This window comes from Oryctolagus cuniculus, chromosome 10 (assembly GCF_051225735.1).
Source record: "Oryctolagus cuniculus isolate XC-2025 breed Fujian yellow rabbit chromosome 10, ASM5122573v1, whole genome shotgun sequence".
NCBI classification, from domain to species: domain Eukaryota; kingdom Metazoa; phylum Chordata; class Mammalia; order Lagomorpha; family Leporidae; genus Oryctolagus; species Oryctolagus cuniculus.
Genome location: NC_142876.1, coordinates 42622865 through 42639417, shown reverse-complemented (window position 1 = coordinate 42639417; position 16553 = coordinate 42622865). Strand labels below are relative to the sequence as shown.

At 42.9% G+C, this 16553-nt stretch overlaps 1 protein-coding gene across 6 annotated transcripts in view; it reads left to right on the top strand.

Moving 5' to 3' along the window:
• The window catches only part of MAPRE2 (microtubule associated protein RP/EB family member 2), a 163127-nt gene that overhangs the window by 117862 nt on the left and 28712 nt on the right, over nucleotides 1–16553 (top strand). For all 6 annotated transcript variants that reach the window (XM_070050305.2, XM_051852031.3, XM_051852029.3 and 3 more), the window contains one exon: nucleotides 757–970. In XM_070050305.2, coding sequence (XP_069906406.1) covers nucleotides 757–970 — 214 coding nt within the window. The remainder of the gene's footprint in view (nucleotides 1–756; nucleotides 971–16553) is intronic.

Sequence of the window (16553 nt, the reverse complement as noted above, 5' to 3'; positions counted from 1 at the left end):
AAGGTTTCTGCAAGACCTGTATCGGGCATACTGGATGCCTCTTTAGGTTGCAGTCGAAAAGAATGACTGTGAGAAGCCAAGCTTCCCCGGTGGGAAGTCGGTGTGAATGCTGTGCACCTGCTCTTCCGAGGGGCTTCTGGGACCTCTCAGCCTCCATTTCTCCTGACCACAACCAGCAAGCCAGCTGTGCTCCCGCATGGGCCAGGAGATAAGGAGACCTGCACTGTGGTGAATTTCACTTATGCTCTACATTGTAAATAGGCTGTGGAAAACTCATTTTGTTTCATACAAACCCTTAGATTGGTATACATTTTCATTGATAGGGATCTTACTCCTTTGCACTGTCTAGTAGCTACAATCGTTGGAAGAATTTATTGCAACACATCTGGACCCAGCATTACCAAGAAATGAAGAGAACTCATCATTCTGGAAAGAGCACAACATTCCAGGCCGATGTTTTCGAGGGGAGACGTTTTGACAGTAAATAAAGTAGGGGCTGAGGATACTCCTCCTTTTCTCTGGTTTGTTCAAAAACATTAAATATTCCAGGAGAACCAACTATGATGTTTCAGTATGATTAAATATGGTGAAAAACTGTATTAGTTCTAGAATGTAGCTGGCTAAAAAAAAGAGCAAGACTGATTGTCATAACTGCACGTAGGAATCATCTTTTCTGTTTTACTGAGGGAGCACTTCCGTCGTATTAAAGCAAACAAGCCTGAGGTCCTTGATTCACGTGGTGATTTTATATTATAGGTAATTCCAGTGGAGAAGCTAGTGAAAGGCCGTTTCCAAGACAACCTGGATTTTATTCAGTGGTTTAAGAAATTCTATGATGCTAACTACGACGGGAAGGAGTATGATCCCGTAGAGGCTCGGCAAGGGCAAGATGCGATTCCTCCCCCTGACCCTGGTGAACAGATCTTCAACCTGCCAAAAAAGTCGCACCACGCTAACTCGCCCACCGCAGGTACTGTGACAGTGAGGTCATCTCAGACCCTCCCATGCGCCACAGGCTGTTTGTGACTGATTCTTCCCAGCGGTCAGTCTCTTAATGCCTTTGGATGGTTTCTGTTATGGTCTGCTTGACATTTTTCTTCCTGTGACCCATTTGTCCTGAGTCCAGTGATCCCAATTTAAATTCTTAAGAATTTAAGAAGGCAGAGTTATTCTTGTTCTATCACTAAAGTAGGACGTTCAGCTAACAACAGATTTCCTTTTCCTTCTAATTTTTCTGAGAAATCTCAAGTCATCTGTTTAGGTTTTTGACCGAAATATTTTTACTGCTTACTTGCTGGCAGTACAGACCAGAACATAAACTGATTTATGCTGCTAAGTATGAGTCATCATCTGTAATACTTCAGAGGAAATTCAGGAACTATCTATTCCGTCTCCTGTAAGGGCAGTGCCAGTTCTTATATGAAATATTCAGCAACACTTCATTTACCCAGCTTCGTCCAAAAATGAAGTCATGCAGGTTGAATATGTGGAACTTTAAATTTTTCTTAACTTTTGTGGATACAAACCTTTCTAAAATGTATTATAAGCATCCCCGACATAAAACGTAGACTTTACCAGGTGGAATGGGCTCCTGTAAAACTGGATCATTATATAAACTTCTCGTCATAAGTACTGGGCACACAAACAGTGAAAGCCTCTGAAACCATTTGTTTCCATCCTAAATGCAGAGCCCAGTTAAACTGGTTACTCTAAACTGTTAAACCAGAAACCTTAATTTTGTAATGAATACAAGTTCTTTCTTTATGCGAGACCTCCAATCAGAATGGGTTAGAAATGGTTAACAATACTACATAGGTAGTAATAGCTTCATATAATCAATTTGCCTCGCCGTTAAGAAACCTTTTTTTGGCCGGCGCCATGGCTCAATAGGCTAATCCTCCGCCTGCGGCTCCGGCACACCGGGTTCTAGTCCCGGTCAGGGCACCAGATTCTGTCCCGGTTTTTCCTCTTCCAGTCCAGCTCTCTGCTGTGGCCAGGGAGTGCAGTGGAGAATGGCCCAAGTGCTTGGGCCCTGCACCCGCATGGGAGACCAGGAGAAGCACCTGGCTCCTGGCTTCGGATCAGCGCGGTGCGCTGGCCTCAGCGCGCTGGCCGCGGCAGCCATTGGGAGGTAGACCAACGGAAAAAGGAAGACCTTTCTCTCTGTCTGTCTCTCTCTCACTGTCCACTCTGCCTGTCAAAAAAAAAAAAAAAAAAAAGGAAACCTTTTTTTTTTCCTTTTCATTTCTGGATTTGTGGCTATATTCATGTGGAAGGAGACCTATGGAAATCTGGCATAACTCTTTTTAAAAATATTTTTAGAAGATAACAAGGCTAATATGCATACTTAACAGTATTTTACTTGAATTCTTATTCCTCTGGATTAAAATAGTGGCAATGTAGATGAAGAGGAATAGACACCTGGGAGATAGTTAGGGTGGAAAACAGATTTGATATGAGTACTGAATGGAGATGTGAGGGTAAAAGAGCTAGCTCAGGCATGATTTTTTGGTTTGCCTCACACAACTGGATGGATGGGCGTACTGTTCAATCTCAGAGTCACTTTCATCTTAGAGCGTGGCTCAGACCCTCCTGTTGCCTGCAGTGCTGTAGGAGAACCAGATCTGGGAAGGGATCCTAAGTTTGTTTTGAACATGCTGAGTCTGACATTCCTTTGTGGCATCTGAGAGATCTGAGTCGTGAAGTGTCCATGTACGATATGTGTGGTTATGTGCACGTGTACACACGTGTGTCTGGAACTCAAGTGTAGGCTGGAGATAAACATTTGTAAGTCTTCCCGATGTTCGTGCAGCTGAAGCTGGATGTGAATACAGAGTGGACTAGGGGAGTCTAATGTTGAAAGGTTGAGTTGAGAGATGTGGCCTGGGCTTGCCTCAAACAGAAAAGATGTCAGAAAAGTTGAAGAAACTAGGGAGTACTGTCTCAGGGAAGCACAGGAAGGGAGATAAATGGTCAGCAGTCAGTCTGCTGAGAAGTCAAGCAAAAGGGAGGCCTAGCCCTGCACCCATGTGGGAGACCAGGAGGAAGCACCTGGCTCCTGGCTTCGGATCAGCGCAGTGCCAGCCGTGGCAGCCATTTGGGGGGTGAACCAACAGAAGGAAGACCTTTCTCTCTGTCTCTCTCTCACTGTCTATAACTCTACCTGTCAAATAAAAAAAAAAAAAAAGAGAAAGAGAAAAAAGAAAGAAAAGGAGGCCTGGAAGAGTCCATTGCATTGCCCAACTTGGAGATCATTCAGTGGAACGACAGGACCAGGGATCGGCTGAGGAGTGAGTTGGAGGAAGGGAATTGAGAAAGCATAAAAATCCAACTTAGGGGCCATCGAATGGATGAGCCTATACAGAGTAAAGATAATGTAATGTAGATCTTTGGAAAATACATTCTTGCAAAGGGGAAGGAAGAGGAGGACACTGAGAAAAAGGTGAACATGAGGAAGAAAACCGGGAAGTCTGTGCATCAGAGAGCAGGCAGGAGGAGATTTCTAGAAGTTGGGGGGGTCAGCAATAGTGCCAAATATTAATTGTGAAGACATTAAGGAGGATGAATCTTGCAAATAGGCCAAGGAAATCTGACTCCTAGGAGGTGATTAATAGTCCTTTAGGGAACTGGTCCATTAAAATGCTGAGGGTGTGCGCCTGGATTGCAGCAATTTAAGAAGGGCATGTGGAGTGTGGCAGTGGAGACAGTAGATTGGACCTGCAGCTGATTTGTCAGGAAAATAAAAACACTTGGTTAGTGGAGGAAAATGAGCTGAAAGTAAGACTGGAAGAAGAATGGTATTTTTTAGTGGTTTTTCTTTTTTTGAGACACAGAGAGAAAGACAGTTCCCATGCACTGGTTCCTTCCCCAAATGCCTGCAACAGTCAGGAGCTGGGAGTTCACTCTTCAGTCTGCCGTGGGGTGGCAGGGACACACATGCTTGAGTCAGCACCCACTGCATCCCAGGATGCGCATTAGCAGGAAGCTGACTGGGGAGTGGAGCTGCCGCGTCAACTCAGATGTGAGTCAGGCACTCAGATAGGATTGCAGGGATCCCAGACGGCATAGTAACTGCTATGCCAAACTCCCAGCCCAGTATTTTTTTTTTCCTGTTTTTGTTTGCTTTTAGGATAAGGCAGAGTGAATGGATTTGTAAGATAGTGGAAGGTCCATGGAAAATTAATAATTGAAAATAGGAAAAAGAGGGGAAATTAGTGGTGTACGACCCTGAAGCTGGAGTAGGGGGAATGTGGTTAGGGCACAGAAAAGGATTCTAAAGGAGTAGTGGGAATATTTATTTTCTGGAGCATATGTGATGGGAGAAGTTGGGTGAAAACTAAGCACAGGAGTTGAGGAAGCAAAAATTTATGGCAGGTAAAATTGGCTTTCTCCCTTTGTCAGCAGCTTCCATCAGTCTGGGAGCTGCAGGAGAGAAAGGGGCCAGTGGTCTCCCAGAGTCTGGGAATGAGGAGACAGATGGAGTGGGAGGAGATGGAGGTGAGAAAATCAGGGGTGGCTGGTATTTCTCATCTTAAAGTCATTTTCAACTGCCATTTTTTCCAAGTTTTTAGTAGTGAAATTGGATAGACCTCAGAATATTTTTCTTCTCCAATCATAATGTATCTTTAAATTTTTTTTTTTGCATTGGCACCAACACTCCTCCCCCAAACAGAACTGTCATTATGCTGCCTTGGCCTCATTCTCTAGGAATTCCCCCATCTTTCACAGAAACCACAGAGAAACTTGTGCCATTTTGATAGAATGTCCTTGAACCTGAAAGAGAAATATATATTTCCCAGAGCTTAACCTCTCAGGTGTCAAAGCTCGTGAAACACATTAAAGTCAACAGATAATAAATTTGGGTTTTAATATCCCAGAAGCAGTAATTCCTGAATCTCTGTTCCTGATACCTTGGAAGATGGCCCAACTCCCTGGGCCCCTGCACCCACATGGGAGACCCGAAGGAAGCTCCTGGCTCCAGATCGGCGTTGCCACCATCTGGGGAGTGAACCAGTGGATGGAAGACCTCTCTCTGCCTCTGCTTCTCTGTAACTCTGGCTTTCAGATAAAATAAAAAATCTTTTTAAAAAAGGAAGAGGAAGAAAAAAATAGGAAGAGGCAAGTATTTTTTTTTTAAGATTTATTTATTTACTTGAAAGAGTTAAACAGAGAAGGAGGGGCAGAAAGAGAAGAGAGGTCTTCCATCACTGGTTCACTCTCTAATTGGCCGCAACAGCCGGAGCTGCGCTGATCCAAAGCCAGGAGCAAGGAGCTTCTACTGGGTCTCCCATGCAGGTGCAGGAGCCCAAGGACTTGAGCCATCTTGTTACTGCTTCCCCAGCCCACAGCAGAGAGCTGGATCAGTAGTGGAGCAGCCAGGACTCGAACCAGCATCCATATGGGATGCTGGCACTGCAGGTGGCGGCTTTACCCGCTACACCACAACGCTGGCCCTGGAAGAGGCAACTTTAAGTGCATTAAGCCCTCATTTTTCTAGAGGTCATGTATCCAGTTATTGGGAATACAGCAAAGAAAATGTAAGCCAAAATGTATTCTGAAAGTCAGAATAGGTGCCGTAAAATCTGTGCCATAAAACTCACGTACTTCACGCATGAGACAGTTTCTAAGGCACTTATCCAGAGTCTGTATTGCTCATTCTTAATGTGAACACACAGTCATGCATCACTGAATGATAGGGACATGTACGGAAGAACGTGTCATTAGGCACTTTTGTCATTGTGCAAACATACAGTGTACCTTATACAGACTGAATTGGCTATGACATCACTAGGCAACACAATCTGAGGGGGCCACACCATATTTGTGGTCTGTCATTAACCAAAACATAGCTGATTGTTACACAGCACATGACTGCAATTACGATAAGCAAAATGAACCAATGATGGGAACTCTTTGTATCTCTCTGCGTCTCAAGCAATAGTTAAAAATATTTTTAAATATGGATACCATTTACTTGGGGATGCAAAACATTCTTTTTAGAGTGAGGATTTAATATGAACGACTATATTTGTGATGCCTACAGGAGATCTAAAAGGGCTCAAGTTTAAGAATTGGTCTCCAGGGCCGGCGTTGTAGCCTAGTGGGTAAAGCTGCTGCCTGTGACACCAGCAACCCATATGGGTGCCAGTTCAAGTCCCTGCTGGTCCACTTCTGATACAGCTCAATGCTAATGCACCTGAGAAAGAAGCAGAACATGGCCCAAGTGTTTGGGCCCCCATACCCACATGGGAGACCTTGAAGAAGCACCTGGCTTTGGCCTGGCCCAGCCCTGGTCATTGTAGCCATTTGGGGGATGAATCAGTGTATGGAAGATTGACCTCTCTAACTCTGCCTTTCAAATAAATCTTAAAAAAAAAAAGCAATAAACATGGAAATTTGATTTCTCAGCTCATAACTTTATTAGGACAAGAAGTACACAGGTATCAACGAGACAAACCATAAAAAAAAAAAAGCCAACAAAACCTTACTAAAGAGTCTGTTATCCTGGGATCTCTATTAGAAAATCAGTGAGCTCCAGGACTCCAGTAGCTCCTGGAGTGTGTGACACCAGCATGCAGTCATCCATACTCTGGTAGATCACTCCTGATTCTTAGGATTCTGCTGTACTTCTCTGTTTAATACTGGCCTGGAGTCATTTCCCCCATGAATTATTTCTGCAGTTCTATACTGGTCTCCCTCCATCTGGTCTGAAACTACTCAAAGCCATTCTCTTCACATACAAGTCTAATTTTGTCCATTCAAAAATTTAGGGCAAGTTAAAGTGCTTGATGAGATGAGGATCAGCCATCTGGGACGTTCACATATCTGTATCCCATTTGTCTCGCAGCACTGCCAGGTTAGTCAGTGAGCGGTAATTTCTGTTCCCGCCTCCAAGCCTTGGTCATTTCTTAATTATATACATTAGCAAAACAAACCATGGCTGGTATAATTGTAAACAGAAGAAGGTCCTCAATTATTTTTCCCTGTTAGACTTTGGAATACTTGATTCATTTTGCAGTGGATTTATCTTTCCCCACATGTTTCCTTAGGCTAATATTAAAGTTAACTTGCATGTCCTACCTGTAGTATTACGCATTGAGAGCAGTAAGTGGTAGTCCTAAGGCGTCCTGTATGACAAAGAGGCCAGATTAGAGTGGAAGAAGTTTTCACAGAGTGGATTATCCACGTGGTAATTGAGAGATCTGTTTATATTAGCAAGGAAAAAAATTGTGCTTTTACATCATACTGACTACTATTGCCGTGCATCAGAGGTTGCGTAGTTGTGAAATACGAAATGAAATACACACTGCACCTACTTGGTGCATTCTGTTTTTGTGAGAACATGTGAGATGTTCCGGCCTCTTCAGTACAGATAAAAGCTTTTCTTCTGTGGAGTCACAGAAGACATTGAGTAGTTTGGTCTCTGTGTGTAGTTGGGCAACTTACCTGTCCCATGACAAGCTTTGGCATAACCAGAGGTTGTCACATAAGCGTTACTGGTTGCTAGGCAAGTTTTATTCTGTCTCCATTCTGAGGGGTTGCATCTTGAATCAGTTTTAATCTGCCAACCATGACCATATTTTAAAATACACGTTTTCATAATGGTAGATATCTATTAAGTGCATGTCACTGTGAATCATGATGTTCATAAATTTATTGCTGGGTGCCACACTTAAAACTCGTGGTAGCTGTCTCGGGGATCCATTTTTACGTGTGCGTACTTGCTGGACTTAAAAGGAGATTCCAAGTTATGGTTTCTATAGCAACCATAGCTTAGCTACTTTGCAAATTCACATGCATTGACTTATTTAAATCAAACTCATATATACAAATATAGTCTGATGGATTTAGAGTTGCTGTGGGACTGTAGTCTGAGCTTTCTCTCTGCCTTAGGGACTTTAGTGTTTCAGTCTGAAAATCAGATTAATAGAAATGCTAGAGAAGTTGGTTTTAAAAAGGAAACAACGTAAGAAGCATAGAATAATGTATTTGAACAATCATAATTAAATGTAGATTTAAGTAAATCCCAATAATGCTTTTCAAAAACTATTGAATATTCAAATACTCTTCATTCTCAGTCACCTTTAATTGTAGGCTCTCTGAGGCTCTTCATAGGAGTACAGCCTTAAAAGGTGTTCATTTATTTGTTTAGCAATGTACAAGCCTTCATTGAGCACCTGTAATCCAAGTCAGCAGCACTTCACACCTTTTTTTGGCTTTTACTTTGTTTTGTTTTGTGTTGTTTTTTAAGAGGCAGTGAATCATGGCAGTTAGAGTGGTTCTTATTCTTGTTCTCATCTCAGCTTTGTGTCCCGGAATATGGCCTGTTAGTGAAGGCACCATATGCACTTGAAACAAATATATGTTCTGCAATTGCTCATTGTGTATTGTTTTAGAAATCTCATTAGATCAAGATGGTTAATAGTGTTACTCAGAGCCGGCGCCGTGGCTCAATAGGCTAATCCTCCACCTTGCGGCGCCGGCACACCGGGTTCTAGTCCCGGTCGGGGCGCCGGATTCTGTCCCGGTTGCCCCTCTTCCAGGCCAGCTCTCTGCTATGGCCAGGGAGTGCAGTGGAGGATGGCCCAGGTGCTTGGGCCCTGCACCCCATGGGAGACCAGGAAAAGCACCTGGCTCCTGGCTCCTGCCAGGATCAGCGCGGTGCGCCGGCTGCAGCGGCGGCCATTGGAGGGTGAACCAACGGCAAAGGAAGACCTTTCTCTCTCTGTCTCTCTCTCTCTCACTGTCCACTCTGCCTGTCAAAAAAAAAAAAAAAAAAAAAAAAAAAAAAAAAAAAAAAAAAATAGTGTTACTCAGATCCTCACAGAAGTTTTCTGTTTTTGTTTTTGTTTTACCCCAGTGTGTGGTCTAGTTCTAACAATTGCTGCATAGAGGGTGTTAAATTTTCCTTCACTGATTGTGGAATTATTTCTCCCTTTAATTCTCTCAAATTTTATTTTCTATATTTTGGCTTTTATTAGGTGCATGCAGGTTTTGATTGGTAAATGATCATGTCGATTTGTCCATTTTGGGGGGGAGAGGACTGTTCCTCTTTAACAATGCTCTTTGTTTTGAATCTATTTTACCTTAAATTAATATAACCATACTGGCTTTCTTAACACTCTCTGTTAGCCTGGTATATATATTTCCCCATGATAGATTAGATTTCCACCCATCTTTGTCTTTATGTTTAAAATGTTTCTCTTGTAGGTGGCACATAATTGGGTCTAGTTTTTCTGTTCATTCTGATCACCTCTGCCTTTTAATTGGAGTGTCTAGACTGTTTATATTTAATGTGATTACTGATCTGGTTGGATTTAGTTCTGCCATATTATCATTTGTCTTATTTTTTGCCCCCTCTGTTTTTTGGTTTCACCATTTCTCTTTTTCTTGTCTTCTTCTAGATTTTAAAAATACGTTTCAGAATTTTATTTTAATTTATCCATTGCCTTTTTAACTATATATCTTTATATTAAGTCTTTGGTGTTTAAAGATTAAAATACTTATTTTTTTATAGTGTACTTAAATTAATATTGTATAACTTCATATAAGATATGAAACTTTTCAACCCCCTCAATATTTATCATAGTTATCATAGCTACATACAGTAAAATATAAGTGATATAACTTTTACACTAAACCCACATTTTGCTATACACAGTGACTTTGGAGCATTGGAAATATGTTTATTAAGATGAACTGCAGCTGGCGCTGCGGCTCACTAGGCTAATCCTCCACCTGCGGCGCCAGCACCCCGGATTCTAGTCCTGGTTGGGGTGCCGGATTCTGTCCCAGTTGCTCCTCTTCCAGTCCAGCTCTCTGCTGTGGCCCGGGAGGGAAGTGGAGGATGGCCCAAGTGCTTGGGCTCTGCACCTGCATGGGAGACCAGGAGGAAGCTCCTGGCTTCAGATCAGCACAGCGGCCAGCCATAGTGGCCATTTGGGGGGTGAATCAATGGAAGGAAAACCTTTCTCTCTGTCTCTCTCTCACTGTCTAACTCTACCTGTCAAAAAAAAAAAAATGAACTGTATGTTTAAAATGTATACTGGACTTAGAAGACTTATGAAAAATGTAAAATATCTAATTTTTACATTGATTACATGCATAAATGTGTATATGTTTTGCATATGTTGAAAATAGTCTCTTAGTTTTTTTGATGTGGCTACTAGAAAATTTTAAATTACTTATGTCACTCATATAATTCCTAGTAAGTAGTGCTGCTTTATATTCATATGGGATGGATGGCAGCACAGTTAAAGATGCTTTGTGGGACTCCCGCATTCTATATTGGAGGGCTTGGGTGTGAGTCTCAGCTGTGATTCCAATTCCAGCTTCCTGCTATGTACATTCTGGAAGGCAGCAGGTGATGGCTCAGATACTGGAGTCCCTGCCACCTTTGTGGGAGACCCAAGCAGTTCTGGGCTCCTGATTTCAACCTGACCCAGTCCCACTGTTGTAGACATTTAGGGAGCGAACCAGAGGATGGCAGATTTCTCTCTCTGTATCTGTCCCTCTGCCCTTCAAATAAATAAATATATGTTTTCTTTCTGGCTATCACTCTCTCAAATGAATTTTAAAGAAAAATAGTAACTTTTTCTATTTTTACCATTTCCCTTGTTCTTCATTCCTGAACATCTTGAGTTTCCCTCTGGTTTTGTGTTATAGTAAAGATTCAATGGCAATGCCTATTTTAGTGTTCCTTTTTCTATAAATGTCTTTGTCTTACCTTAATTCTTAATATTTTCACTAGACACTGGATTGAAACCTTTTTTCCCTGTTCAAGCACTTTAAAGATGTTATCATTGTCTAATTTTCGAGATAAGAATTGCACAGTCATCAAATCATCTTCCCCTATTTGGTGTATATCATTTTCTTTGGGCGCAGTAAAGACTTTCCCTTTTGTCTGATTTTCAGTAGTGTGATTGTTGATGTGTATAATCATGGGACTGTGGAATTCATCTTGTTTTAGTATTAATTAAGCTTGCTGAATCTATAAGTTTATGTCTTTGGTAAATTTTCAGCATTATTTTTTTTCAAATAGTTTTTCACCTCCATTCTTTCTATCCTTTCTTGCTAGGACTCTACTTATAAATATCTTAGAGCTTTTTAAATTATACTGCAGGTCTCTGAACTTTTCCCAATCTTTACTTCCTGTCGTCTTTTATAGGTTTCTGTTGATAATCTTCACATTCACCCCTGTCTGTCCTGTCATCTCTGTTCTGTTGAGCACATTTTAAAAATTCAGCTATTGTGTTTTTGAGGGTTTATTTTTATTTTTGTTTCTTCCTTCTCTGCTGAGTCACCCACCTTTGCATTCATTGTGACCATATTTTCCTTTAGGTCACTAAGCATGGTTGGCAGCTACTTTAATTCTCTGCTAATTCTACCATCCTGGCTATCTCACAGTTGGCATCTGTTAACTCCCCATTCCTTTGAGAATATTTCACATTTTTCTGGCTCTTTGTGCGTCAAATGCTTTTGGATTACATCCTAGTTACTACGAATGTAAATGTTGTAGAGACTAGGTTTTGTTACATCACTGCAAAGAGTGTTGATGTTTTTGACACAACTCAGAGTCTAAGGGGAAAGTACTCGAGAAATTAACTCCCATGTAAGAGGTCCCTACCTTAGCTTCAGGCCTAAGCCCTCACGTAGGACTTCTTTTTCCTTGTTGTCTTCAAGATGTACATCGCCATTTGCCTTTTGAGAAAAATCCATTGTTTAGCCTCAAATATTGGTCTTTTCCCAAAGCCACCATTTACTCTAGGAAATGTATTGTCTCATATCTGCTCTATAAACTAACACAATCCATGATGGCATTGGACTTCCTGGAGCCCTCTGGTCCCTTCATCAAGATGAGTCATGGTTATGTACTTCAGGCTACGATTTTGCAGTCCCCTGTCACCTAACTATATACCCTCCTACCCACTGTCTACCTTTTCATGAATTAAATGCTAATTTTCAGAGCTCAGACAGTACAAACTCAATACAAGGAAGAGATGGATTTTTCTTACCATCCCTGTAATTAGCAAGGCTTGTTTTCAAACAGATGTTAGCACTTCCCATTATTATATGGAATAACATTTGTATCTTTCATATAACCCGTGTACCATATCAGCATTGCATTCCCTTGGCCTATTCCTATTCAGAAATGCTCTGATTGCTAAGCTGCATAGCAGGTAATGGCTGCTGTCCTAGCTATAATAAGACCTGAAGAACATGGAAAGAAACACTTTAATGGCCCAGCTAACTGAATTCTTGGAAAGGATCCCCTACTCCCTGGAAAAATAGGAGTAGTGGTGGTTGTATTCTTTCAGTTCCATACTATTGTAGCTAAACTAGTTACATAAGACACTTTGCCATGCTTTGGGATACTTTCTCCTCAAAGAGTAATTAAAACTACATGTCACCACTGGCTTAGTCCCTGTAGGTGCTATAAGAAACTAGCATAGGCCGGCGCCGCAGCTCACTAGGCTAATCCTCCGCCTTGCGGTGCTGGCACACCGGGTTCTAGTCCCGGTTGGGGCGCCGGATTCTGTCCCGGTTGCCCCTCTTCCAGGCCAGCTCTCTGCTGTGGCCAGGGAGTGCAGTGGAGAATGGCCCAAGTACTTGGGCCCTGCACCCCATGGGAGACCAGGGGAAGCACCTGGCTCCTGCCATCGGATCAGCGCAGTGCTCCGGCCACAGCGCACCATCCGTGGTGGCCATTGGAAGGTGAACCAATGGCAAAGGAAGACCTTTCTCTCTGTCTCTCTCTCTCACTGTCCACTCTGCCTGTCAAAAAAAAATAAAAAGAAAAATAAAAAGAAACTAGCATAAACTGGATAGCTTACGAACAGCAGACATTGCTTTCTCACAGTTCTGGGGTTAGGGAAGGCAGGATCAGGGTGCTGGCAGACTCAGTGGCTGGTGTGGGCCCATACTTCATAAATGGCACCTTCTCGCTATGTCTTCAGATGGCAGAAGAGGCAGGCAAACTCCTTTGGGCTTCTTTTGTCTCATTATTGAAGCTGCCCTCATACCTAAGGCCTCACTTCACTCACGATGTCATGGTTTTCTATCACATTGAGAACGGTGGTGAGGGGATGGGTGGCAGATGGAACGCAGGCGTTCAGACTGCAGAACCTGCCTGTAGTGACGATAAAACCGCAGCAGAAGAGACGAGGCCAGGACACTGCATGTCTGCGAGGTTTTAATTTTGGACTCAGAGAAGAGCCAAGAAGCATGAGGAATTGAGGATATCCCCGGCAGTGTTTCTGGAAGTCATGCATTTTTTCATTTCCACCCCGATGTGTATGCTTACTGAGACGGCATGTTTGGCAGATGATTTACTAAATCAATTTATAATATTTACTTTAGATTTCTGGAATCGAAATATGTACACAGTTTTCTCTAAAACTAGAACTTGATAAAGCACCAAGACCAAAGCCTATAAACGTCATGGCCCTGTTACTGTAGAGGTATAACGCTTAAATCAAACTGTAACCTGAACAGAAGGTTTTTCATGACAGGGGAAGTGCACACCTTTAAAATGTAAAGGGAATAATATTTGCAAATACATATTGAGCACATACTAAGTGCTACCTAGTTCTAATCACTTAATGGATTAGCTCATTAGCTTCACAGCAAACCTAAAAGGTATGTATTATTATTACCTCCATATAAGAAAACTGAGCAACAGAGAGGCTCAGTACTGTGCCAGGTTCACACTCTAGAAGCCCAGCACTCACGATTTGAATCCTGACACTGGGATTCCATACTGTGAGCCCATACTCTGTAGCCATTATATTATATTGCTTCTTTCAAATATCACAGCTAGAGTCTTGTTTTATATTCTTATCTCCTCCCCACACTATACTGAACCACAGTAAATTTTCACAAAACAACTCAGATTGCATAGTGTAGGGAGGAAATAAAAGTTTTTGCAAACTGACTAATGTTTGAAACAACATTGTGAGCACACACTGTTCTGTGGGGATGACATGATTTTTTAATAAGAATGACTTCTTTAAAAGTTTGAAAATATTCCCATTCATTCTCACAGTAGGGTCTTCAGTGAGAGTGACTGTATTTTATCTGTATTTCTAAATACAAGACATGGGAGGTCACTTATTCCAGTCCAAAAGCAGAGATGTGAATAAAGCCCAGAATTCTAAGCCCTGGATTAGTAAGACTGCCAATCCCTGAATTCTCACCCCTCAGTTCACAGAACTTCATGCAGACATGGCCTGAGAGGTTTCAACGTGAACAGGAAGTCCTTGCGCTAACATCCGCATGTATTTCAGCAAGCCAGACGCTGTCCCTTCACATGGCTCTGCACAAGAATGTGCTGGAAAGCACGCCACCCTAGCCCCTTTGCACACAGTAGCAGTCATTCTTACAGAGCCGACCCTTACACACTTCACAGTACTTGTCCGTTCTGCCCCTCCTCCCCGGGTTGCTCCATGTACAGGTGTCATAACTTAAGAGTTTGCTTCTCAGCCTGAGCAAACCTCGTCAGATCTCAGAAGATGGTGACTTAGCATTCCTTCTGCTTCTGTAAGCAGAATATCACAGACAGAAAGCTGGATAGGAAGAGGAGCAGCCGGGACTAGAACCGGCACCCATATGGGATGCCGGCACCTCAGGCCAAGGCTTTAAACTGCTACACCATAGCACCGGCCCCTATTTACTTTTACTGGAAGGGCAAAATGACAGAGAGGGAGAATCACAGATCTCCCATCTACTGGTTTAATCCCCAAATGCCTGCAACAGCTGAAGCTGGGCCAGGCCAAAGCCAGGAGCCAGAACTCCATCCAGTTCTCCCCTGCCCTCATCTACTGTCTCCCAGGATGCATTAGCAGGGAGCTAGTTTAGAAGTGGAGGAGCCGGGAATCAAACCAGCACTCCAGTATGGGAAGTGGGCAGCCCAAGTGGCAGCTTACCATTTTGACTTGAAGAATTTCACAGAATCTCTTTGAATCAAGTTTTCTAAACTGTAAACCCATTCTTTTTCAGTTGTTGTTCCCCAGTGTCTGACACATAGGGGATCCTTCTTTAATATTGGTCGAGTTGAATGAATGTAAATTGAATTCCTTCAGTGTTCACTGGGATCAAGGAAAATGCAATACGGAAGCCAACACATGGCTGTCTCTGAAGTGCTCTCCAGCCATCTCCGTTGTCAGAAGTCCTTTGCTCTGTAACTTGGAAAGTGCATGGTGTAGGGTAGCATTTAGTATAAAAGCTAAGCCCCTACGTGGGACACCTGCATCCCATATCAGAGTGCCCAGGTTCAAGTGCCAGCCCTGCTCCCAGCTCCAGCTTTTGCTGATGCAGACCTTGGGAAGGTAACAGATGGTGGCCCAATTTCTTGGGTCCCTGCCATCCATGTGAGAGATCCTGGCCCCTGGCTTCAGCCTGGCCCACCCCCTGGCGTTGTAGGCATTGGTGGGGGGTGAACCTGCAGAAGGAGGAGCACTGTCTTGCTCTTTATTTCCCTCTCTACATCTCCTAAATAAAAATGTTAAAAGAAAGTACTATTGTGCACCAGACAGTAGCTCTGAAAATTTAGACAACAAATTATTTCTATTTTTTGGATGCCTTGTCTTTTTTGTGAAAGCTATAACTAAAGCCTCATTTTCTCATTTTGTCTCTGAACAAGTGTTTGTTGTGGCATCGTATAGAGATTCTAGAAGTCTACAATGATTCCGACAAGAACCCTGTTTCCTAGTAGCAAAACTTGATGACACATAACCAGTAATGACAAGGTGAGGTCAGGGCTCTTGGGGAATATAGGAAGACTACCTACCTGAGCTGCTCCAGCATGTTCTGTAAAGGTTACCTAAAAAAAAAAAAAAAAAAAATGAAGTCCAGCTTCGACTTGATGAAGGCATAGAAGGCCAGGTGCAGGGTGGGGATGAGCGTTCCAGACAGAAGGAACAGGACGTGGAAGTCGAGAGCATCCATGTGCAGTGGTCACTGGAGCCCATGGTGTTCGGTATGGATCTTGACTCCTAAGGGTTCCCTTGCAGCACGGCCATTGCTGTTGATACCAGCGGGGGAAAATCACTAACTTAGCCACCCAAAACAACAGACACGAATAAAAGTTTGTGAGAAAGTAGAATTAAAGGATAAATTTGTTTTGATACTAAAACAATCTAAAAACCATGCATAGTTTTTGCATACTTTGTGTTTCCCATGAGCCTTTGGAAGACCTGTCTTATCTTACAGATTCTAAAGTCCAGGCACAGCTTAGCTGGGCTGTCTGCTGTATAGGCTTGCCAGGCTGCAGTGAGGGGATCCACAGGGGCTGTGGTGTCAGCAGTCTCAACTGGAGGACACACTTCCAAGCCCCGTTGGATTCTTGCCAGTTCCCTTGCAACTACAGAACCTAGGCTTTAGTCCTGCTGGAGGCCACTCTCAGGTCCTAGAGGCCATGTGCATCTCCTTGCCACCTGGGCTTTTCCAACAGAAGTGCTCACTTTATGGCAGCTACTCCCTGGGGGCCAACAAGGAGGACTCTGGCCAGCATGTTTACCAGTCAGTGTCTTCTCTGGAGTGACATGATGGTGGCA